Source organism: Xyrauchen texanus, chromosome 9, assembly GCF_025860055.1.
Source record: "Xyrauchen texanus isolate HMW12.3.18 chromosome 9, RBS_HiC_50CHRs, whole genome shotgun sequence".
NCBI classification, from domain to species: domain Eukaryota; kingdom Metazoa; phylum Chordata; class Actinopteri; order Cypriniformes; family Catostomidae; genus Xyrauchen; species Xyrauchen texanus.
Window position 1 is genome coordinate 45593565 of NC_068284.1, and position 27515 is coordinate 45621079.

The window sequence follows — 27515 nt, forward strand, 5'->3', positions numbered from 1 at the left end:
AGAATGCAAACAACAACAAAAATAAATCAAATAAAAAAAATTCCATTACCCTATTTTAATTACACCTTAAAGGGATAGTTCACCCCAAAATGAAAAAATGCTCTAATCTTTCACTCACCCTCATGCCATCCCAGATGTGTATGTATTTCTTTCTTCTGCTGAACACAAATGAAGATTTTTAGAAGAATATCTCAGCTCTGTGGGTCCATATAATGCTAGTGAATGGGGTCCAGAACTCATGCGCCAAAAATGTAGCATAAAAGTAATCCATAATATTCCAATTGCTTCTGAAGAGCTCTAATCGGTTTTGGGTGAGAACAGACAAAAAGATAATCATTTTACCAACGGTAAACGGTCTCTTTGACGATCATGATTTCAAGCCTGATTGCACTTCCTAGAGCCATCTAGCGTTCTGCACTTGCGACAAGCACTAGTTAGTGTAATCGAGCTTGAAATCATGATCGTGACTACAGACTGCAATGGCAAAATGTATAGTAAAGACAGACTTAATTATGAGTGTTTCTCACCCACAACTATCATATCCCTATGCTGCTTTTATGTGCTTTTTGGAGCTTCAAAGTTCTAGTCACCATTCACTTGCATTGTGTGGACCTACAGAGCTGAAATATTCTTACACATCTGGGATGGCATGAGGGTGAGTGTAAGATTAGAGAATTTTCATTTTTGAGGTGAACTATCCCTTTAAAAAGGTCACACAAACTTAAAAAATTCGTGTTTAAGCAACTAGCTGTACTGATTTTGCTTCATTTAAAAAAAAATGTTTTATCTATGCAATGCCTTTTCTATCCTGCCGGTGGTGGTAGAGTATTTACAATTTAGTAATACTAGTTTTTCACTCACTCACATTGAGCATTACTGACAAAATTTGACTTTAAATCAATCTAAAATAAACACAAGCACACTAAACCTCAAAATAGATAAATAACATATTTCAATGTCACGAGAGATGCTTTATTAAATACAAAAATATGTATGAAACATGAACAATATAAAAAGACTGGACATTTACTTACAGCAACAACTCAAAAAGATCTGCATTCAACTTGTAGCAACATCTCTGTGGCAACACATGCTGTTAAACAAGAAAATCTGACATATTCATTCATGTTTGTTTTTTTATGACACAATATTAAACTAAAGACACACTGGATGCTTGTTTCAAACACAAGCATAGTAGAGTAAAATTATGTCTTTAAAAATGAGTAAAATAAGGTTTTGTTCAGGACTATCTTTCTTTGGTTTTTAATAGCAATCCATCCATACATGATGCTACAATTATTAACAAACAATATTCATAACATTACAAAAATCTCTAATGCAATGTTAACTTATTTTCCAAAAGACAGGCGAAAAAAAAACCAAGAAGAGAACAGGAACAGGAACAAAAGAAAAACATTAGAAACACGTGTTTTACACAGTATAAACAACTGTAGCGTGAGTTTGGACCCACATCTGTATTCAGTTCTTTGATAGTGCAGTGATTAATGTATATGAAAGTCTCAGATGAGGCAGTTATTGCATTTCACTGCTTTGCTGCCGTAGTCCAAACATTCAGGTCCAATACACTCACAGCAGGCATTGTGGAACCAGCGGTACTTTGATCCTCCCATTGACTCACAGTATTGCTTACACTGGCGAATGGACACACAGTCATCAAAGTACACCACAGTACACATGGCATCTGAGGAATGAGAGAGAGACAGGGAGAGATGTGCACGTGCATGCAGAAGATAATTTATGCCGATCTCAGAAGTTGAAGTACATTAAAGACTTTTGAATTTGTTTGCTGCCACTAGTGCTGCAAAATTACTCACTTCACCTTAAAGGGATAGTTCACCCCTAAATGAAAAATCTCTCATTATTTACTCACTCTCATGCCATCCCAGATGTGTGACTTTCTTTCTTCTGCTCATCTTAAACGAAGATTTTTAGAAGAATATCTCAGCTCTGTAGGTCCATACAATGCAAGTGAATGGTGGCCAGAACTTTAAAGCTCCAAAAAGCACATAAAGGCAGCATAAAAGTAATCCATACGACTCCAGTGGATAAATCCATGAATTCAGAAGTGATATGATAGGTGTGGGTGAGAAAAAGATCAAATTAAACTTTTTTACTATAAATTCTCCTCCCTGACCAGTAGGTAGCGATATGCTCATAGAATATGAATAGCCAAAACTAAAGAAGACAATTAAAGTTAAAGTGGCAATTTAGAGTACAAAAGGACTTAAATATTGTTCTGTTTCTCACTTACACTTATACAGATTTATATTTAACCACTGGAGTCTTATTGAGTACTTTTATGCTTCCTTTATGTGCTTTTTGGACCCCATTTACTTGCATTGTATGGACCTATAGTGCTATTCTTGAAGGTGAGTAAATAATGAGAATCTTTTTATTTTGGGGTGTACTATCCCTTTAAAGCATCTCCTATTGTGTTCTGAATAAGAGAGAAATGTATACGAGTTTGGAACGACATGAAGGTGAGTAAATTATGACGGAATTTTTAGAATTTCCGCAGAATACCAACCACCATGAACGCTGTTACTGGGCAGCGAGATGTTGTGACTCTGACTGTCCAGAGTCTCGAGGAAAGACACAAGATTCTCATGGTGGGACAGTTCCTCAGCGACGGGGAACGACACAACCATCATATTAATGGGGGTGTCACCTTCGGTCAGGGCCCGAAAAAGTGACGGGATTGGTCCGTAGAGCTCTTCGACTGTGCTCTTGGAGGTGGCCGGACTGTCGTTGTAATTTCTTGGATTACACATTCCTAATGGAAAGCAGAAATCAAAGAGAGTTTACTTCAGTGCACATTTCTACCATGGGAAATTTCAAAACCTCATCAAGAACACTGTGGTTCATAATTATTGGAGTAAAAGCCACTAAAATGTAAACATGACAACCTTACAACCAAGTTTTACCACAATTGAAGAATTTAAAGACTTTAAAACATGACTGTCAACAGCAGCTGAAGTTTGACAGATAAACTGGTGGTAAAGCCGGTAATCAGATAATGGATCGAAGTTTTAATAAGAAACAGAACTCTGTGGAGGCCTTGTTTTTCCACTTTGCTCTGGAGTGACTGCCAGGACAGCTGGTTCAGATTAGGAGAACCATGGCAGGTTCTACCCTTAGGAACAATGTACTGCTAAAAAGAACTTCTCTCCTTCCTCTCTGCAAATAAACAAGTGTTTGGAACACAAAAAAATCTCTAGAATCTGATAATTTTATGTCCCAATGTTGAGAAACGAATTCCTTATGCCTTATTCGTGTGTGGTTTACCGTGATCTAAACAGGATATCTGTTGAATGCACAGAACAACAGAAAAATCAAAGACAGAAGTGGCATCTAAAGTATGCTTTTTTTTCCTCCAAACCGTCTGATTCTCTTCTTAAAAACATGCTTTATTTTTACTGCACTCAGATATGGTACTAAACTATGTTAATAAACTTCTGTAGGGAGGATAACACAAGTAGGCTGGCCAAAGATTATCTTAAATGAGAGTATCTGGACTGCTTCATTTCACACTTTATATTGCTGTCAGAGGAGTGTAAGCCAACACTCTTGTCCTCCACAAACTTGTCCTAATATTTACTCTCACTTGCCTGGGAATGAGCCAAGCCATTTAACATAATCGAAAGTCTCTTTGGTTTAGAGTTTCAGCTCAATTCTTAATAACACTAATAATCAGTCTAAATAAAAATAAATTCAGTTCTTAATAATCAGTGACTATGCACTGACCAACTGTGGGATGTGTTTGTGTATATCCAGATCAGTTTAAGCATTAAGTAGTTCATTGTTACTTCATTTCAAATAATTGTGCACTGAATGTGTTGAATCAGACTACTGAATGTATGTTGATTTTAAATACTGAATGTGTGTTGATTTTAAATACTGAATGTGTGTTGATTATAAATACTGAATGTGTGTTGATTCAGAGTACTGAATGTGTGTTGATTTTAAATACTGAATGTGTGTTGATTATAAATACTGAATGTGTGTTGATTCAGAGTACTGAATGTATGTTGATTTTAAATACTGAATGTGTGTTGATTTTAAATACTGAATGTGTGTTGATTTTAAATACTGAATGTGTGTTGATTTTAAATACTGAATGTGTGTTGATTCAGAGTACTGAATGTATGTTGATTTTAAATACTGAATGTGTGTTGATTTTAAATACTGAATGTGTGTTGATTATAAATACTGAATGTGTGTTGATTTTAAATACTGAATGTGTGTTGATTCAGAGTACTGAATGTATGTTGATTTTAAATACTGAATGTGTGTTGATTTTAAATACTGAATGTGTGTTGATTCAAAGTACTGAATGTATGTTGATTTTAAATACTGAATGTGTGTTGATTTTAAATACTGAATGTGTGTTGATTTTAAATACTGAATGTGTGTTGATTCAGAGTACTGAATGTATGTTGATTTTAAATACTGAATGTGTGTTGATTTTAAATACTGAATGTGTGTTGATTATAAATACTGAATGTGTGTTGATTTTAAATACTGAATGTGTGTTGATTCAGAGTACTGAATGTATGTTGATTTTAAATACTGAATGTGTGTTGATTTTAAATACTGAATGTGTGTTGATTTTAAATACTGAATGTGTGTTGATTTTAAATACTGAATGTGTGTTGATTCAGAGTACTGAATGTATGTTGATTTTAAATACTGAATGTGTGTTGATTTTAAATACTGAATGTGTGTTGATTTTAAATACTGAATGTGTGTTGATTCAGAGTACTGAATGTATGTTGATTTTAAATACTGAATGTGTGTTGATTTTAAATACTGAATGTATGTTGATTTTAAATACTGAATGTGTGTTGATTTTAAATACTGAATGTGTGTTGATTTTAAATACTGAATGTGTGTTGATTCAGAGTACTGAATTTATATTGATTTTAAATGCTGAATGTGTGTTGATTTTAAATACTGAATGTGTGTTGATTCAGAGATCTGAATGTGTGTTGATTCAGAGATCTGTATGTATGTTGATTTTAAATACTGAATGTGTGTTGATTCAGAGTACTGAATGTGTGTTGATTTTAAATACTGAATGTGTGTTGATTCAGAGTACTGATTGTGTCTTGATTCAGAGATCTGAATGTATGTTGATTTTAAATACTGAATGTGTGTTGATTCAGAGAACTGAATGTGTGTTGATTTTAAATACTGAATGTGTGTTGATTCAGAGAACTGAATGTGTGTTGATTCAGATAACTGAATGTGTGTTGATTCAGATAACTGAATGTGTGTTGATTCAGAGAACTGAATGTGTGTTGATTCAGAGAACTGAATGTGTGTTGATTCAGAGAACTGAATGTGTGTTGATTCAGAGAACTGAATGTGTGTTGATTATAAATACTGAATGTGTGTTGATTCAGAGAACTGAATGTGTGTTGATTTTAAATACTGAATGTGTGTTGATTCAGAGAACTGAATGTGTGTTGATTGTAAATACTGAATGTGTGTTGATTCAGAGAACTGAATGTATGTTGATTTTAAACACTGAATGTGTGTTGATTCAGAGAACTGAATGTGTTCATTATAAATACTGAATGTGTGTTGATTCAGAGAACTGAATGTGTGTTGATTCAGAGAACTGAATGTGTGTTGATTTTAAATACTGAATGTGTGTTGATTCAGAGAACTGAATGTGTGTTGATTTTAAATACTGAATGTGTGTTGATTCAGAGAACTGAATGTATGTTGATTTTAAATACTGAATGTGTGTTGATTCAGAGAACTGAATGTGTGTTCATTATAAATACTGAATGTGTGTTGATTCAGAGAACTGAATGTGTGTTGATTTTAAATACTGAATGTGTGTTGATTCAGAGATCTGAATGTGTGTTGATTTTAAATACTGTATGTGTTGATTCAGAGATCTGAATGTGTCTTGATTCAGAGATCTGAATGTATGATGATTTTAAATACTGAATGTGTGTTGATTCAGAGTACTGATTGTGTGTTGATTTTAAATACTGAATGTGTGTTGATTCAGAGTACTGAATCTGTGTTGATTATAAATACTGAATGTGTGTTGATTCAGAGTACTGAATGTGTGTTGATTCAGAGAACTGAATGTGTGTTGATTTTAAATACTGAATGTGTGTTGATTCAGAGAACTGAATGTATGTTGATTTTAAATACTGAATGTGTGTTGATTCAGAGAACTGAATGTGTGTTCATTATAAATACTGAATGTGTGTTGATTCAGAGAACTGAATGTGTGTTGATTTTAAATACTGAATGTGTGTTGATTCAGAGATCTGAATGTGTGTTGATTTTAAATACTGTATGTGTGTTGATTCAGAGATCTGAATGTGTCTTGATTCAGAGATCTGAATGTATGTTGATTTTAAATACTGAATGTATGTTGATTCAGAGTACTGAATGTGTGTTGATTATAAATACTGAATGTGTGTTGATTCAGAGTACTGATTGTGTGTTGATTTTAAATACTGAATGTGTGTTGATTCAGAGTACTGAATGTGTGTTGATTATAAATACTGAATGTATGTTGATTCAGAGTACTGAATGTGTGTTGATTATAAATACTGAATGTGTGTTGATTCAGAGTACTGATTGTGTGTTGATTTTAAATACTGAATGTGTGTTGATTCAGAGTACTGAATGTGTGTTGATTATAAATACTGAATGTATGTTGATTCAGAGTACTGAATGTGTGTTGATTATAAATACTGAATGTGTGTTGATTCAGAGTACTGATTGTGTGTTCATTTTAAATACTGAATGTGTGTTGATTCAGAGTACTGAATGTGTGTTGATTATAAATACTGAATGTATGTTGATTCAGAGTACTGAATGTATGTTGATTCAGAGTACTGAATGTGTGTTGATTATAAATACTGAATGTGTGTTGCTTCAGAGTACTGATTGTGTGTTGATCTTAAATACTGAATGTGTGTTGATTCAGAGTACTGAATGTGTGTTGATTATAAATACTGAATGTGTGTTGATTCAGAGTACTGAATGTGTGTTGATTCAGAGAACTGAATGTGTGTTGATTTTAAATACTGAATGTATGTTGATTCAGAGTACTGAATGTGTGTTGATTATAAATACTGAATGTGTGTTGATTCAGACTACTGAATGTGTGTTGATTCAGAGAACTGAATGTGTGTTGATTTTAAATACTGAATGTGTGTTGATTCAGAGAACTGAATGTGTGTTGATTTTAAATACTGAATGTGTTTATGCAGACTACTGAATGTGTGTTGATTATAAATACTGAATGTGTGTTGATTCAGAGTACTGAATGTGTGTTGATTTTAAATACTAAATGTGTTTATTCAGACTACTGAATGTGTGTTGATTTTAAATACTGAATGTGTTTATTCAGACTACTCAATGTGTGTTGATTATAAATAATGAATGTGTGTTGATTCAGAGTACTGAATGTGTGTTGATTATAAATACTGAATGTGTGTTGATTCAGAGAACTGAATGTGTGTTGATTATAAATAATGAATGTGTGTTGATTCAGAGTACTGAATGTGTGTTGATTATAAATAATGTGTTGATTCAGAGAACTGAATATGTGTTGATTATAAATACTGAATGTGTGTTGATTCAGAGAACTGAATGTGTGTTGATTTTAAATACTGTATGTGTGTTGATTCAGAGTACTGAATGTGTGTTGATTATAAATACTGAATGTGTGTTGATTTTAAATACTGAATGTGTTTATTCAGACTACTGAATGTGTGTTGATTATAAATACTGAATGTGTGTTGATTCAGAGTACTGAATGTGTGTTGATTTTAAATACTGAATGTGTGTTGATTTTAAATACTGAATGTGTTTATTCAGACTACTCAATGTGTGTTGATTATAAATAATGAATGTGTGTTGATTCAGAGTACTGAATGTGTGTTGATTATAAATACTGAATGTGTGTTGATTCAGAGAACTGAATGTGTGTTGATTATAAATAATGAATGTGTGTTGATTCAGAGTACTGAATGTGTGTTGATTATAAATACTGAATGTGTGTTGATTCAGAGAACTGAATGTGTGTTGATTATAAATACTGAATGTGTGTTGATTCAGAGAACTGAATGTGTGTTGATTTTAAATACTGTATGTGTGTTGATTCAGAGTACTGAATGTGTGTTGATTATAAATACTGAATGTGTGTTGATTCAGAGTACTGAATGTGTGTTGATTATAAATACTGAATGTGTGTTGATTCAGAGTACTGAATGTGTGTTGATTCAGAGTACTGAATGTGTGTTGATCCAGAGTACTGAATGTGTGTTCATTATAAATACTGAATGTGTGTTGATTCAGAGAACTGAATGTATGTTGATTTTAAATACTGAATGTGTGTTGATTATAAATACTGAATGTGTGTTGATTATAAATACTGAATGTGTGTTGATTCAGAGTACTGAATGTGTGTTTATTATAAATACTTAATGTGTGTTGATTCAGAGAACTGAATGTGTGTTGATTCAGAGAACTGAATGTGTGTTGATTATAAATACTGAATGTGTGTTGATTATAAATACTGAATGTGTGCTGATTCAGAGAACTGAATGTATGTTGATTTTAAATACTGAATGTGTGTTGATTATAAATACTGAATGTGTGTTGATTCAGAGAACTGAATGTATGTTGATTTTAAATACTGAATGTGTCTTGATTCAGAGAACTGAATGTGTGTTGATTTTAAATACTGAATGTGTGTTGATTCAGAGAACTGAATGTGTGTTGATTTTAAATACTGAATGTGTGTTGATTCAGAGAACTGAATGTATGTTGATTTTAAATACTGAATGTGTGTTGATTCAGAGAACTGAATGTATGTTCATTTTAAATACTGAATGTGTGTTGATTATAAATACTGAATGTGTGTTGATTCAGAGAACTGAATGTATGTTCATTTTAAATACTGAATGTGTGTTGATTCAGAGAACTGAATGTATGTTCATTTTAAATACTGAATGTGTGTTGATTATAAATACTGAATGTGTGTTGATTCAGAGAACTGAATGTGTTGATTTTAAATACTGTATGTGTGTTGATTATAAATACTGAATGTGTGTTGATTCAGAGAACTGAATGTATGTTGATTTTAAATACTGAATGTGTGTTGATTATAAATAATGAATGTGTGTTGATTCAGAGAACTGAATGTATGTTGATTTTAAATACTGAATGTGTGTTGATTTTAAATACTGAATGTGTGTTGATTCAGAGAACTGAATGTGTGTTGATTTTAAATACTGAATGTGTTTATTCAGACTACTGAATGTGTGTTGATTATAAATACTGAATGTGTGTTGATTCAGAGTACTGAATGTGTTGATTTTAAATACTGAATGTGTTTATTCAGACTACTGAATGTGTGTTGATTATAAATACTGACTGTGTGTTGATTCAGAGTACTGAATGTGTGTTGATTATAAATACTGAATGTGTGTTGATTATAAATACTGAATGTGTGTTGATTCAGAGAACTGAATGTGTGTTGATTTTAAATACTGAATGTGTGTTGATTATAAATACTGAATGTGTGTTGATTCAGAGAACTGAATGTGTGTTGATTATAAATACTGAATGTGTGTTGATTATAAATAATGAATGTGTGTTGATTCAGAGAACTGAATGTATGTTGATTTTAAATACTGAATGTGTGTTGATTCAGAGAACTGAATGTGTGTTGATTTTAAATACTGAATGTGTGTTGATTCAGACTACTGAATGTGTGTTGATTATAAATACTGAATGTGTGTTGATTCAGAGTACTGAATGTGTTGATTTTAAATACTGAATGTGTTTATTCAGACTACTGAATGTGTGTTGATTATAAATACTGAAAGTGTTTATTCAGACTACTGAATGTGTGTTGATTATAAATACTGAATGTGTGTTGATTCAGAGTACTGAATGTGTGTTGATTTTAAATACTGAATGTGTGTTGATTATAAATACTGAATGTGTGTTGATTCAGAGAACTGAATGTATGTTGATTTTAAATACTGAATGTGTGTTGATTCAGAGAACTGAATGTGTGTTGATTTTAAATACTGAATGTGTTTATTCAGACTACTGAATGTGTGTTGATTATAAATACTGAATGTGTGTTGATTCAGAGTACTGAATGTGTTGATTTTAAATACTGAATGTGTTTATTCAGACTACTGAATGTGTGTTGATTATAAATACTGACTGTGTGTTGATTCAGAGTACTGAATGTGTGTTGATTATAAATACTGAATGTGTGTTGATTCAGAGAACTGAATGTGTGTTGATTTTAAATACTGAATGTGTGTTGATTCAGAGAACTGAATGTGTGTTGATTTTAAATACTGAATGTGTGTTGATTCAGAGAACTGAATGTATGTTGATTTTAAATACTGAATGTGTGTTGATTCAGAGAACTGAATGTGTGTTCATTATAAATACTGAATGTGTGTTGATTCAGAGAACTGAATGTGTGTTGATTTTAAATACTGAATGTGTGTTGATTCAGAGATCTGAATGTGTGTTGATTTTAAATACTGTATGTGTGTTGATTCAGAGATCTGAATGTGTCTTGATTCAGAGATCTGAATGTATGTTGATTTTAAATACTGAATGTGTGTTGATTCAGAGTACTGATTGTGTGTTGATTTTAAATACTGAATGTGTGTTGATTCAGAGTACTGAATGTGTGTTGATTATAAATACTGAATGTGTGTTGATTCAGAGTACTGAATGTGTGTTGATTCAGAGAACTGAATGTGTGTTGATTTTAAATACTGAATGTATGTTGATTCAGAGTACTGAATGTGTGTTGATTATAAATACTGAATGTGTGTTGATTCAGAGTACTGAATGTGTGTTGATTTTAAATACTGAATGTGTTGATTCAAGTACTGAATGTGTGTTGATTTTAAATACTGAATGTGTGTTGATTCAGAGTACTGAATGTGTGTTGATTATAAATACTGAATGTGTGTTGATTCAGAGTACTGAATGTGTGTTGATTATAAATACTGAATGTATGTTGATTCAGAGTACTGAATGTGTGTTGATTATAAATACTGAATGTGTGTTGATTCAGAGTACTGATTGTGTGTTGATTTTAAATACTGAATGTGTGTTGATTCAGAGTACTGAATGTGTGTTGATTATAAATACTGAATGTATGTTGATTCAGAGTACTGAATGTGTGTTGATTATAAATACTGAATGTGTGTTGCTTCAGAGTACTGATTGTGTGTTGATCTTAAATACTGAATGTGTGTTGATTCAGAGTACTGAATGTGTGTTGATTATAAATACTGAATGTGTGTTGATTCAGAGTACTGAATGTGTGTTGATTCAGAGAACTGAATGTGTGTTGATTTTAAATACTGAATGTATGTTGATTCAGAGTACTGAATGTGTGTTGATTATAAATACTGAATGTGTGTTGATTCAGACTACTGAATGTGTGTTGATTCAGAGAACTGAATGTGTGTTGATTTTAAATACTGAATGTGTGTTGATTCAGAGAACTGAATGTGTGTTGATTTTAAATACTGAATGTGTTTATGCAGACTACTGAATGTGTGTTGATTATAAATACTGAATGTGTGTTGATTCAGAGTACTGAATGTGTGTTGATTTTAAATACTAAATGTGTTTATTCAGACTACTGAATGTGTGTTCATTTTAAATACTGAATGTGTTTATTCAGACTACTCAATGTGTGTTGATTATAAATAATGAATGTGTGTTGATTCAGAGTACTGAATGTGTGTTGATTATAAATACTGAATGTGTGTTGATTCAGAGAACTGAATGTGTGTTGATTATAAATAATGAATGTGTGTTGATTCAGAGTACTGAATGTGTGTTGATTATAAATACTGAATGTGTGTTGATTCAGAGAACTGAATATGTGTTGATTATAAATACTGAATGTGTGTTGATTCAGAGAACTGAATGTGTGTTGATTTTAAATACTGTATGTGTGTTGATTCAGAGTACTGAATGTGTGTTGATTATAAATACTGAATGTGTGTTGATTTTAAATACTGAATGTGTTTATTCAGACTACTGAATGTGTGTTGATTATAAATACTGAATGTGTGTTGATTCAGAGTACTGAATGTGTGTTGATTTTAAATACTGAATGTGTGTTGATTTTAAATACTGAATGTGTTTATTCAGACTACTCAATGTGTGTTGATTATAAATAATGAATGTGTGTTGATTCAGAGTACTGAATGTGTGTTGATTATAAATACTGAATGTGTGTTGATTCAGAGAACTGAATGTGTGTTGATTATAAATAATGAATGTGTGTTGATTCAGAGTACTGAATGTGTGTTGATTATAAATACTGAATGTGTGTTGATTCAGAGAACTGAATGTGTGTTGATTATAAATACTGAATGTGTGTTGATTCAGAGAACTGAATGTGTGTTGATTTTAAATACTGTATGTGTGTTGATTCAGAGTACTGAATGTGTGTTGATTATAAATACTGAATGTGTGTTGATTCAGAGTACTGAATGTGTGTTGATTATAAATACTGAATGTGTGTTGATTCAGAGTACTGAATGTGTGTTGATTCAGAGTACTGAATGTGTGTTGATCCAGAGTACTGAATGTGTGTTCATTATAAATACTGAATGTGTGTTGATTCAGAGAACTGAATGTATGTTGATTTTAAATACTGAATGTGTGTTGATTATAAATACTGAATGTGTGTTGATTATAAATACTGAATGTGTGTTGATTCAGAGTACTGAATGTGTGTTGATTATAAATACTGAATGTATGTTGATTCAGAGAACTGAATGTATGTTGATTTTAAATACTGAATGTGTGTTGATTCATAAATACTGAATGTGTGTTGATTATAAATACTGAATGTGTGTTGATTCAGAGTACTGAATGTGTGTTGATTATAAATACTGAATGTGTGTTGATTCAGAGAACTGAATGTGTGTTGATTATAAATACTGAATGTGTGTTGATTCAGAGAACTGAATGTGTGTTGATTTTAAATACTGAATGTGTGTTGATTCAGAGAACTGAATGTATGTTCATTTTAAATACTGAATGTGTGTTGATTATAAATACTGAATGTGTGTTGATTCAGAGAACTGAATGTATGTTGATTTTAAATACTGAATGTGTGTTGATTCAGAGAACTGAATGTATGTTCATTTTAAATACTGAATGTGTGTTGATTATAAATACTGAATGTGTGTTGATTCAGAGAACTGAATGTGTGTTGATTTTAAATACTGATGTGTGTTGATTATAAATACTGAATGTGTGTTGATTCAGAGAACTGAATGTATGTTGATTTTAAATACTGAATGTGTGTTGATTATAAATACTGAATGTGTGTTGATTCAGAGAACTGAATGTATGTTGATTTTAAATACTGAATGTGTGTTGATTTTAAATACTGAATGTGTGTTGATTCAGAGAACTGAATGTGTGTTGATTTTAAATACTGAATGTGTGTTGATTCAGAGTACTGAATGTGTGTTGATTATAAATACTGAATGTGTGTTGATTCAGAGTACTGAATGTGTGTTGATTTTAAATACTGAATGTGTTTATTCAGACTACTGAATGTGTGTTGATTATAAATACTGAATGTGTGTTGATTCAGAGTACTGAATGTGTGTTGATTATAAATACTGAATGTGTGTTGATTATAAATACTGAATGTGTGTTGATTCAGAGAACTGAATGTGTGTTGATTTATAAATACTGAATGTGTGTTGATTCAGAGAACTGAATGTGTGTTGATTATAAATACTGAATGTGTGTTGATTATAAATACTGAATGTGTGTTGATTCAGAGAACTGAATGTATGTTGATTTTAAATACTGAATGTGTGTTGATTCAGAGAACTGAATGTGTGTTGATTTTAAATACTGAATGTGTGTTGATTCAGACTACTGAATGTGTGTTGATTATAAATACTGAATGTGTGTTGATTCAGAGTACTGAATGTGTTGATTTTAAATACTGAATGTGTTTATTCAGACTACTGAATGTGTGTTGATTATAAATACTGAATGTGTTTGATTCAGACTACTGAATGTGTGTTGATTATAAATACTGAATGTGTGTTGATTCAGAGTACTGAATGTGTGTTGATTTTAAATACTGAATGTGTGTTGATTATAAATACTGAATGTGTGTTGATTCAGAGAACTGAATGTATGTTGATTTTAAATACTGAATGTGTGTTGATTCAGAGAACTGAATGTGTGTTGATTTTAAATACTGAATGTGTTTGATTCAGACTACTGAATGTGTGTTGATTATAAATACTGAATGTGTGTTGATTCAGAGTACTGAATGTGTTGATTTTAAATACTGAATGTGTTTATTCAGACTACTGAATGTGTGTTGATTATAAATACTGAATGTGTGTTGATTCAGAGTACTGAATGTGTGTTGATTATAAATACTGAATGTGTGTTGATTCAGAGAACTGAATGTGTGTTGATTTTAAATACTGAATGTGTGTTGATTCAGAGAACTGAATGTGTGTTGATTTTAAATACTGAATGTGTGTTGATTCAGAGAACTGAATGTATGTTGATTTTAAATACTGAATGTGTGTTGATTCAGAGAACTGAATGTGTGTTCATTATAAATACTGAATGTGTGTTGATTCAGAGAACTGAATGTGTGTTGATTTTAAATACTGAATGTGTGTTGATTCAGAGATCTGAATGTGTGTTGATTTTAAATACTGAATGTGTGTTGATTCAGAGTCTGAATGTGTCTGATTCAGAATCTGAATGTATGTTGATTTTAAATACTGAATGTGTGTTGATTCAGAGTACTGAATGTGTGTTGATTTTAAATACTGAATGTGTGTTGATTCAGAGTACTGAATGTGTGTTGATTATAAATACTGAATGTGTGTTGATTCAGAGTACTGAATGTGTGTTGATTCAGAGAACTGAATGTGTGTTGATTTTAAATACTGAATGTATGTTGATTCAGAGTACTGAATGTGTGTTGATTATAAATACTGAATGTGTGTTGATTCAGAGTACTGAATGTGTGTTGATTTTAAATACTGAATGTGTGTTGATTCAGAGTACTGAATGTGTGTTGATTATAAATACTGAATGTATGTTGATTCAGAGTACTGAATGTGTGTTGATTATAAATACTGAATGTGTGTTGATTCAGAGTACTGAATGTGTGTTGATTTTAAATACTGAATGTGTGTTGATTCAGAGTACTGAATGTGTGTTGATTATAAATACTGAATGTGTGTTGATTCAGAGTACTGAATGTGTGTTGATTATAAATACTGAATGTGTGTTGATTCAGAGTACTGAATGTGTGTTGATTATAAATACTGAATGTGTGTTGATTCAGAGTACTGAATGTGTGTTGATTATAAATACTGAATGTGTGTTGATTCAGAGAACTGAATGTGTGTTGATTTTAAATACTGAATGTGTGTTGATTATAAATACTGAATGTGTGTTGATTATAAATACTGAATGTATGTTGATTCAGAGTACTGAATGTGTGTTGATTATAAATACTGAATGTGTGTTGATTCAGAGAACTGAATGTGTGTTGATTCAGAGAACTGAATGTGTGTTGATTATAAATACTGAATGTGTGTTGATTATAAATACTGAATGTGTGCTGATTCAGAGAACTGAATGTATGTTGATTTTAAATACTGAATGTGTGTTGATTATAAATACTGAATGTGTGTTGATTCAGAGAACTGAATGTATGTTGATTTTAAATACTGAATGTGTGTTGATTCAGAGAACTGAATGTGTGTTGATTTTAAATACTGAATGTGTGTTGATTCAGAGAACTGAATGTGTGTTGATTTTAAATACTGAATGTGTGTTGATTCAGAGAACTGAATGTATGTTGATTTTAAATACTGAATGTGTGTTGATTCAGAGAACTGAATGTATGTTCATTTTAAATACTGAATGTGTGTTGATTATAAATACTGAATGTGTGTTGATTCAGAGAACTGAATGTATGTTGATTTTAAATACTGAATGTGTGTTGATTCAGAGAACTGAATGTATGTTGATTTTAAATACTGAATGTGTGTTGATTCATAAATACTGAATGTGTGTTGATTCAGAGATACTGAATGTGTGTTGATTCTAGAGATACTGAATGTGTGTTGATTATAAATACTGAATGTGTGTTGATTCAGAGAACTGAATGTGTGTTGATTTTAAATACTGTATGTGTGTTGATTATAAATACTGAATGTGTGTTGATTCAGAGAACTGAATGTATGTTGATTTTAAATACTGAATGTGTGTTGATTATAAATAATGAATGTGTGTTGATTCAGAGAACTGAATGTATGTTGATTTTAAATACTGAATGTGTGTTGATTCAGAGAACTGAATGTGTGTTGATTTTAAATACTGAATGTGTGTTGATTCAGACTACTGAATGTGTGTTGATTATAAATACTGAATGTGTGTTGATTCAGAGTACTGAATGTGTTGATTTTAAATACTGAATGTGTTTATTCAGACTACTGAATGTGTGTTGATTATAAATACTGAATGTGTGTTGATTCAGAGTACTGAATGTGTGTTGATTATAAATACTGAATGTGTGTTGATTCAGAGAACTGAATGTGTGTTGATTTTAAATACTGAATGTGTGTTGATTCAGAGAACTGAATGTGTGTTGATTTTAAATACTGAATGTGTGTTGATTCAGAGAACTGAATGTATGTTGATTTTAAATACTGAATGTGTGTTGATTCAGAGAACTGAATGTGTGTTCATTATAAATACTGAATGTGTGTTGATTCAGAGAACTGAATGTGTGTTGATTTTAAATACTGAATGTGTGTTGATTCAGAGATCTGAATGTGTGTTGATTTTAAATACTGTATGTGTGTTGATTCAGAGATCTGAATGTGTCTTGATTCAGAGATCTGAATGTATGTTGATTTTAAATACTGAATGTGTGTTGATTCAGAGTACTGATTGTGTGTTGATTTTAAATACTGAATGTGTGTTGATTCAGAGTACTGAATGTGTGTTGATTATAAATACTGAATGTGTGTTGATTCAGAGTACTGAATGTGTGTTGATTCAGAGAACTGAATGTGTGTTGATTTTAAATACTGAATGTATGTTGATTCAGAGTACTGAATGTGTGTTGATTATAAATACTGAATGTGTGTTGATTCAGAGTACTGATTGTGTGTTGATTTTAAATACTGAATGTGTGTTGATTCAGAGTACTGAATGTGTGTTGATTATAAATACTGAATGTATGTTGATTCAGAGTACTGAATGTGTGTTGATTATAAATACTGAATGTGTGTTGATTCAGAGTACTGATTGTGTGTTGATTTTAAATACTGAATGTGTGTTGATTCAGAGTACTGAATGTGTGTTGATTATAAATACTGAATGTATGTTGATTCAGAGTACTGAATGTGTGTTGATTATAAATACTGAATGTGTGTTGATTCAGAGTACTGATTGTGTGTTGATTTTAAATACTGAATGTGTGTTGATTCAGAGTACTGAATGTGTGTTGATTATAAATACTGAATGTGTGTTGATTCAGAGTACTGAATGTGTGTTGATTCAGAGAACTGAATGTGTGTTGATTTTAAATACTGAATGTGTGTTGATTCAGAGAACTGAATGTGTGTTGATTTTAAATACTGAATGTGTTTATGCAGACTACTGAATGTGTGTTGATTATAAATACTGAATGTGTGTTGATTCAGAGTACTGAATGTGTGTTGATTTTAAATACTAAATGTGTTTATTCAGACTACTGAATGTGTGTTCATTTTAAATACTGAATGTGTTTATTCAGACTACTCAATGTGTGTTGATTATAAATAATGAATGTGTGTTGATTCAGAGTACTGAATGTGTGTTGATTATAAATACTGAATGTGTGTTGATTCAGAGAACTGAATGTGTGTTGATTATAAATAATGAATGTGTGTTGATTCAGAGTACTGAATGTGTGTTGATTATAAATAATGAATGTGTGTTGATTCAGAGAACTGAATATGTGTTGATTATAAATACTGAATGTGTGTTGATTCAGAGAACTGAATGTGTGTTGATTTTAAATACTGTATGTGTGTTGATTCAGAGTACTGAATGTGTGTTGATTATAAATACTGAATGTGTGTTGATTTTAAATACTGAATGTGTTTATTCAGACTACTGAATGTGTGTTGATTATAAATACTGAATGTGTGTTGATTCAGAGTACTGAATGTGTGTTGATTTTAAATATTGAATGTGTGTTGATTTTAAATACTGAATGTGTTTATTCAGACTACTCAATGTGTGTTGATTATAAATAATGAATGTGTGTTGATTCAGAGTACTGAATGTGTGTTGATTATAAATACTGAATGTGTGTTGATTCAGAGAACTGAATGTGTGTTGATTATAAATAATGAATGTGTGTTGATTCAGAGTACTGAATGTGTGTTGATTATAAATACTGAATGTGTGTTGATTCAGAGAACTGAATGTGTGTTGATTATAAATACTGAATGTGTGTTGATTCAGAGAACTGAATGTGTGTTGATTTTAAATACTGTATGTGTGTTGATTCAGAGTACTGAATGTGTGTTGATTATAAATACTGAATGTGTGTTGATTCAGAGTACTGAATGTGTGTTGATTATAAATACTGAATGTGTGTTGATTCAGAGTACTGAATGTGTGTTGATTATAAATACTGAATGTGTGTTGATTCAGAGAACTGAATGTATGTTGATTTTAAATACTGAATGTGTGTTGATTATAAATACTGAATGTGTGTTGATTATAAATACTGAATGTGTGTTGATTCAGAGTACTGAATGTGTGTTTATTATAAATACTGAATGTGTGTTGATTCAGAGAACTGAATGTGTGTTGATTCAGAGAACTGAATGTGTGTTGATTATAAATACTGAATGTGTGTTGATTATAAATACTGAATGTGTGCTGATTCAGAGAACTGAATGTATGTTGATTTTAAATACTGAATGTGTGTTGATTATAAATACTGAATGTGTGTTGATTCAGAGAACTGAATGTATGTTGATTTTAAATACTGAATGTGTCTTGATTCAGAGAACTGAATGTGTGTTGATTTTAAATACTGAATGTGTGTTGATTCAGAGAACTGAATGTGTGTTGATTTTAAATACTGAATGTGTGTTGATTCAGAGAACTGAATGTATGTTGATTTTAAATACTGAATGTGTGTTGATTCAGAGAACTGAATGTGTGTTGATTTAAATACTGAATGTGTGTTGATTATAAATACTGAATGTGTTGATTCAGAGAACTGAATGTATGTTGATTTTAAATACTGAATGTGTGTTGATTCAGAGAACTGAATGTATGTTCATTTAAATACTGAATGTGTTGATTATAAATACTGAATGTGTGTTGATTCAGAGAACTGAATGTATGTTCATTTTAAATACTGAATGTGTGTTGATTCAGAGAACTGAATGTATGTTCATTTTAAATACTGAATGTGTGTTGATTATAAATACTGAATGTGTGTTGATTCAGAGAACTGAATGTGTGTTGATTTTAAATACTGTATGTGTGTTGATTATAAATACTGAATGTGTGTTGATTCAGAGAACTGAATGTATGTTGATTTTAAATACTGAATGTGTGTTGATTATAAATACTGAATGTGTGTTGATTCAGAGAACTGAATGTATGTTGATTTTAAATACTGAATGTGTGTTGATTTTAAATACTGAATGTGTGTTGATTCAGAGAACTGAATGTGTGTTGATTTTAAATACTGAATGTGTTTGATTCAGACTACTGAATGTGTGTTGATTATAAATACTGAATGTGTGTTGATTCAGAGTACTGAATGTGTTGATTTTAAATACTGAATGTGTTTATTCAGACTACTGAATGTGTGTTGATTATAAATACTGACTGTGTGTTGATTCAGAGTACTGAATGTGTGTTGATTATAAATACTGAATGTGTGTTGATTATAAATACTGAATGTGTGTTGATTCAGAGAACTGAATGTGTGTTGATTTTAAATACTGTATGTGTGTTGATTATAAATACTGAATGTGTGTTGATTCAGAGAACTGAATGTGTGTTGATTATAAATACTGAATGTGTGTTGATTATAAATACTGAATGTGTGTTGATTCAGAGAACTGAATGTATGTTGATTTTAAATACTGAATGTGTGTTGATTCAGAGAACTGAATGTGTGTTGATTTTAAATACTGAATGTGTTTATTCAGACTACTGAATGTGTGTTGATTATAAATACTGAATGTGTGTTGATTCAGAGTACTGAATGTGTTGATTTTAAATACTGAATGTGTTTATTCAGACTACTGAATGTGTGTTGATTATAAATACTGAAGTGTTTATTCAGACTACTGAATGTGTGTTGATTATAAATACTGAATGTGTGTTGATTCAGAGTACTGAATGTGTGTTGATTTTAAATACTGAATGTGTGTTGATTATAAATACTGAATGTGTGTTGATTCAGAGAACTGAATGTATGTTGATTTTAAATACTGAATGTGTGTTGATTCAGAGAACTGAATGTGTGTTGATTTTAAATACTGAATGTGTTTATTCAGACTACTGAATGTGTGTTGATTATAAATACTGAATGTGTGTTGATTCAGAGTACTGAATGTGTTGATTTTAAATACTGAATGTGTTTATTCAGACTACTGAATGTGTGTTGATTATAAATACTGAATGTGTGTTGATTCAGAGTACTGAATGTGTGTTGATTATAAATACTGAATGTGTGTTGATTCAGAGAACTGAATGTGTGTTGATTTTAAATACTGAATGTGTGTTGATTCAGAGAACTGAATGTGTGTTGATTTTAAATACTGAATGTGTGTTGATTCAGAGAACTGAATGTGTGTTGATTTTAAATACTGAATGTGTGTTGATTCAGAGAACTGAATGTGTGTTGATTATAAATACTGAATGTGTGTTGATTCAGAGAACTGAATGTGTGTTGATTTTAAATACTGAATGTGTGTTGATTCAGAGATACTGAATGTGTGTTGATTTTAAATACTGAATGTGTGTTGATTCAGAGTACTGAATGTGTGTTGATTTTAAATACTGAATGTGTGTTGATTCAGAGTACTGAATGTGTGTTGATTATAAATACTGAATGTGTGTTGATTCAGAGTACTGAATGTGTGTTGATTATAAATACTGAATGTGTGTTGATTCAGAGTACTGAATGTGTGTTGATTATAAATACTGAATGTGTGTTGATTCAGAGTACTGATTGTGTGTTGATTTTAAATACTGAATGTGTGTTGATTCAGAGTACTGAATGTGTGTTGATTATAAATACTGAATGTATGTTGATTCAGAGTACTGAATGTGTGTTGATTATAAATACTGAATGTGTGTTGCTTCAGAGTACTGATTGTGTGTTGATCTTAAATACTGAATGTGTGTTGATTCAGAGTACTGAATGTGTGTTGATTATAAATACTGAATGTGTGTTGATTCAGAGTACTGAATGTGTGTTGATTCAGAGAACTGAATGTGTGTTGATTTTAAATACTGAATGTATGTTGATTCAGAGTACTGAATGTGTGTTGATTATAAATACTGAATGTGTGTTGATTCAGACTACTGAATGTGTGTTGATTCAGAGAACTGAATGTGTGTTGATTTTAAATACTGAATGTGTGTTGATTCAGAGAACTGAATGTGTGTTGATTTTAAATACTGAATGTGTTTATGCAGACTACTGAATGTGTGTTGATTATAAATACTGAATGTGTGTTGATTCAGAGTACTGAATGTGTGTTGATTTTAAATACTAAATGTGTTTATTCAGAGTACTGAATGTGTGTTGATTATAAATAATGAATGTGTGTTGATTCAGAGAACTGAATATGTGTTGATTATAAATACTGAATGTGTGTTGATTCAGAGAACTGAATGTGTGTTGATTTTAAATACTGTATGTGTGTTGATTCAGAGTACTGAATGTGTGTTGATTATAAATACTGAATGTGTGTTGATTTTAAATACTGAATGTGTTTATTCAGACTACTGAATGTGTGTTGATTATAAATACTGAATGTGTGTTGATTCAGAGTACTGAATGTGTGTTGATTTTAAATACTGAATGTGTGTTGATTTTAAATACTGAATGTGTTTATTCAGACTACTCAATGTGTGTTGATTATAAATAATGAATGTGTGTTGATTCAGAGTACTGAATGTGTGTTGATTATAAATACTGAATGTGTGTTGATTCAGAGAACTGAATGTGTGTTGATTATAAATAATGAATGTGTGTTGATTCAGAGTACTGAATGTGTGTTGATTATAAATACTGAATGTGTGTTGATTCAGAGAACTGAATGTGTGTTGATTATAAATACTGAATGTGTGTTGATTCAGAGAACTGAATGTGTGTTGATTTTAAATACTGTATGTGTGTTGATTCAGAGTACTGAATGTGTGTTGATTATAAATACTGAATGTGTGTTGATTCAGAGTACTGAATGTGTGTTGATTATAAATACTGAATGTGTGTTGATTCAGAGTACTGAATGTGTGTTGATTCAGAGTACTGAATGTGTGTTGATCCAGAGTACTGAATGTGTGTTCATTATAAATACTGAATGTGTGTTGATTCAGAGAACTGAATGTATGTTGATTTTAAATACTGAATGTGTGTTGATTATAAATACTGAATGTGTGTTGATTATAAATACTGAATGTGTGTTGATTCAGAGTACTGAATGTGTGTTTATTATAAATACTGAATGTGTGTTGATTCAGAGAACTGAATGTATGTTGATTTTAAATACTGAATGTGTGTTGATTATAAATACTGAATGTGTGTTGATTATAAATACTGAATGTGTGTTGATTCAGAGTACTGAATGTGTGTTTATTATAAATACTTAATGTGTGTTGATTCAGAGAACTGAATGTGTGTTGATTCAGAGAACTGAATGTGTGTTGATTATAAATACTGAATGTGTGTTGATTATAAATACTGAATGTGTGCTGATTCAGAGAACTGAATGTATGTTGATTTTAAATACTGAATGTGTGTTGATTATAAATACTGAATGTGTGTTGATTCAGAGAACTGAATGTATGTTGATTTTAAATACTGAATGTGTCTTGATTCAGAGAACTGAATGTGTGTTGATTTTAAATACTGAATGTGTGTTGATTCAGAGAACTGAATGTGTGTTGATTTTAAATAATGAATGTGTGTTGATTCAGAGAACTGAATGTATGTTGATTTTAAATACTGAATGTGTGTTGATTCAGAGAACTGAATGTATGTTCATTTTAAATACTGAATGTGTGTTGATTATAAATACTGAATGTGTGTTGATTCAGAGAACTGAATGTATGTTCATTTTAAATACTGAATGTGTGTTGATTCAGAGAACTGAATGTATGTTCATTTTAAATACTGAATGTGTGTTGATTATAAATACTGAATGTGTGTTGATTCAGAGAACTGAATGTGTGTTGATTTTAAATACTGTATGTGTGTTGATTATAAATACTGAATGTGTGTTGATTCAGAGAACTGAATGTATGTTGATTTTAAATACTGAATGTGTGTTGATTATAAATAATGAATGTGTGTTGATTCAGAGAACTGAATGTATGTTGATTTTAAATACTGAATGTGTGTTGATTTTAAATACTGAATGTGTGTTGATTCAGAGAACTGAATGTGTGTTGATTTTAAATACTGAATGTGTTTATTCAGACTACTGAATGTGTATTGATTATAAATACTGAATGTGTGTTGATTCAGAGTACTGAATGTGTTGATTTTAAATACTGAATGTGTTTATTCAGACTACTGAATGTGTGTTGATTATAAATACTGACTGTGTGTTGATTCAGAGTACTGAATGTGTGTTGATTATAAATACTGAATGTGTGTTGATTATAAATACTGAATGTGTGTTGATTCAGAGAACTGAATGTGTGTTGATTTTAAATACTGTATGTGTGTTGATTATAAATACTGAATGTGTGTTGATTCAGAGAACTGAATGTGTGTTGATTATAAATACTGAATGTGTGTTGATTATAAATAATGAATGTGTGTTGATTCAGAGAACTGAATGTATGTTGATTTTAAATACTGAATGTGTGTTGATTCAGAGAACTGAATGTGTGTTGATTTTAAATACTGAATGTGTTTATTCAGACTACTGAATGTGTGTTGATTATAAATACTGAATGTGTGTTGATTCAGAGTACTGAATGTGTTGATTTTAAATACTGAATGTGTTTATTCAGACTACTGAATGTGTGTTGATTATAAATACTGAAAGTGTTTATTCAGACTACTGAATGTGTGTTGATTATAAATACTGAATGTGTGTTGATTCAGAGTACTGAATGTGTGTTGATTTTAAATACTGAATGTGTGTTGATTATAAATAATGAATGTGTGTTGATTCAGAGAACTGAATGTATGTTGATTTTAAATACTGAATGTGTGTTGATTCAGAGAACTGAATGTGTGTTGATTTTAAATACTGAATGTGTTTATTCAGACTACTGAATGTGTGTTGATTATAAATACTGAATGTGTGTTGATTCAGAGTACTGAATGTGTTGATTTTAAATACTGAATGTGTTTATTCAGACTACTGAATGTGTGTTGATTATAAATACTGACTGTGTGTTGATTCAGAGTACTGAATGTGTGTTGATTATAAATACTGAATGTGTGTTGATTCAGAGTACTGAATGTGTGTTGATTTTAAATACTGAATGTGTGTTGATTCAGAGTACTGAATGTGTGTTGATTTTAAATACTGAATGTGTGTTGATTATAAATACTGAATGTGTGTTAATTCAGAGTACTGAATGTGTGTTGATTCAGAGTACTGAATGTGTGTTGATTCAGAGTACTGAATGTGTGTTGATTATAAATACTGAATGTGTGTTGATTCAGAGTACTGAATGTGTGTTGATTATAAATACTGAATGTGTGTTGATTATAAATACTGAATGTGTGTTGATTCAGAGTACTGAATGTGTGTTGATTCAGAGTACTGTATTTGTGTTGATTCAGAGTACTGAATGTGTGTTGATACTGAATGTGTGTTGATTATAAATACTGAATGTGTGTTGATTCAGAGTACTGAATGTGTGTTGATTTTAAATACTGAATGTGTGTTGATTATAAATACTGAATGTGTGTTAATTCAGAGTACTGAATGTGTGTTGATTCAGAGTACTGAATGTGTGTTGATTATAAATACTGAATGTGTGTTGATTATAAATACTGAATGTGTGTTGATTATAAATACTGAATGTGTGTTGATTCAGAGTACTGAATGTGTGTTGATTCAGAGTACTGTATTTGTGTTGATTCAGAGTACTGAATGTGTGTTGATTCAGAGTACTGAATGTGTGTTGATTATAAATACTGAATGTGTGTTGATTCAGAGAACTGAATGTGTGTTGATTTTAAATACTGTATGTGTGTTGATTCAGAGATCTGAATGTGTGTTGATTTTAAAATACTGAATGTGTGTTGATTCAGAGAACTGAATGTGTGTTGATTTATAAATAATGAATTTGTGTTTATTCTGAGTACTGATATATGCTGATTCAGAGTACTATGAGTTGATTACGAATAATGAACTTTGTATTAACTGTGAGTACTCAATGTGTGTTGATTCAGAGCACTGAATATGAGTTATGTTGATTCAGACAGCTAAATTTGAGTTTTGAGTTCTGAATGTGTTTTGATTCTGAATTGCCAACTGAACGTGTGTTTATTCTAAGCATGGAATGTTCATTGATTTGAAATATTTCATATGTGTTTATTAAGTACTGAATGTGTATTGATTCAGTGAACTGAATTTGTGTGCTTTTGAGTAATGAATGCATGTTGATAATGAGTACTGAATGTATGTTGGCAGAGTACTGAATGTATTTTGATTTTGAGTGATGAATATTTTTGGATTACAGTATTGCACGTGTAAAGTACCAATTGTGTTTGATTATAAAACTTACCTACACAGTCGCAGCACTCCTCCCAGAGAGAACTCAAACACAACATACACTCTTTACAACACGAACAGTTTCCCTCCGCTGGCCGGCACTGACAAAGCCCCTACACACACACACACATAGAGACACACACACACACACATTAAATACATTCTGAAAAGATAAACATACAGGGGGAAAGTTACACAACGTGAATGAAGTCTAGCTTACATAAACATGTACCATATGCACCATATCTGACATCCAAACACACACGTTATAGAGACCAGAGTGTGACTGCACAAAATAACTGTGAACTCTTTCAGTCAAATGAAACCACACAAAGAGACAAGGAATACTTAAACCAGGGTTATTAGAATTTAGAATTTTTAATGTTGAATATTTTTATTACTTTCATTTAGTTTTTTTTTTAGTTTTTTTGTTGTCAATGTTCATTGCAAATGTGTCAATACATTTTTTCAATATATTTATATTTAGTATATTTTATAGTTTTAATATTGTACGATCAATGAGTCACATGATAAGATGCGCGGATTGACGGTCTCAGACGCGGAGGCAACAGAGATTCGTCCTCTGCCACCCGGATTGAGGCGAGTCACTACGCCACCACGAGGACTTAAGAGTGCATTGGCAATTGGCCATTCCAAACTGGGGAGAAAAGGGAACGTTTTTTTTTATTTTTTTTTTACAAATTGCCATTATTTATTGAGTACATAAACAACCAGTGTTCAAAACAATGTCCTTACTTTACCCCTATTCACTACGGTAATCCTATAAAAAGTATTTGTATTTTGAGCTGTCGGTTCGATTTGAAATCGTTTATGATGTTCATCCTTACATCATGTCCTCGCACATGGGAAAGAAGTGCCGGCTGTCTCATCTTCTGGCTGGAGAAACTAACTATGCATTTAAGCAACTCTCACAAAGTTAAGGACAGTATCACTGTAGTCTGGATGGATGTTTATCTGTTATCCGTTTGGCAAAGTTATTTACCTGCTATAATGATTTGATATGTTTTCTGGTAGGGTTGTTAAACTTTATATTGCTTGTCATGCTTTTATGAATCGAACATTACTTGTGTGTTAACCGATCGCATTGTATCTATGTTGTCCGGTGAAGTTACTGTGATATGTCTAATATAAAGACTTCTTGTAGTTCTTATATTGCACATTTAAGCATATTATTTTTATCTTTAATAAAGTATATTTTACACCCATCATTGTTGAAACCTCGTTTTATGTTTTTAGTTTAGGTGTTATTGTGTGCATTGCATAGACATGCTATTGTAGTAACTGAGGCTGGACAATATAATGTAAAAACAATAAAGTCTTCTATTGAACTCGTATCAGCCATATCACAAGTTTAACCTCTTAAATTGAAAATCGTAATGTATTCTTATGCAAATTGCTTGCAATTTTAAGTTT

The 27515-nt window shown here is 31.2% G+C and overlaps 1 protein-coding gene across 1 annotated transcript in view; it reads right to left on the reverse strand.

The window, feature by feature from the left end:
- Positions 1-950: 950 nt before the first annotated feature.
- The window catches only part of twsg1a (twisted gastrulation BMP signaling modulator 1a), a 36302-nt gene continuing 9737 nt past the window's right edge, over positions 951-27515 (reverse strand). The window contains exons 3-5 of the mRNA XM_052134441.1: positions 26095-26194; positions 2549-2794; positions 951-1702 (exon numbers count right to left, since the gene is read on the reverse strand). Coding sequence (XP_051990401.1) covers positions 1521-1702; positions 2549-2794; positions 26095-26194 — 528 coding nt within the window. The 3' untranslated portion in view covers positions 951-1520. The remainder of the gene's footprint in view (positions 1703-2548; positions 2795-26094; positions 26195-27515) is intronic.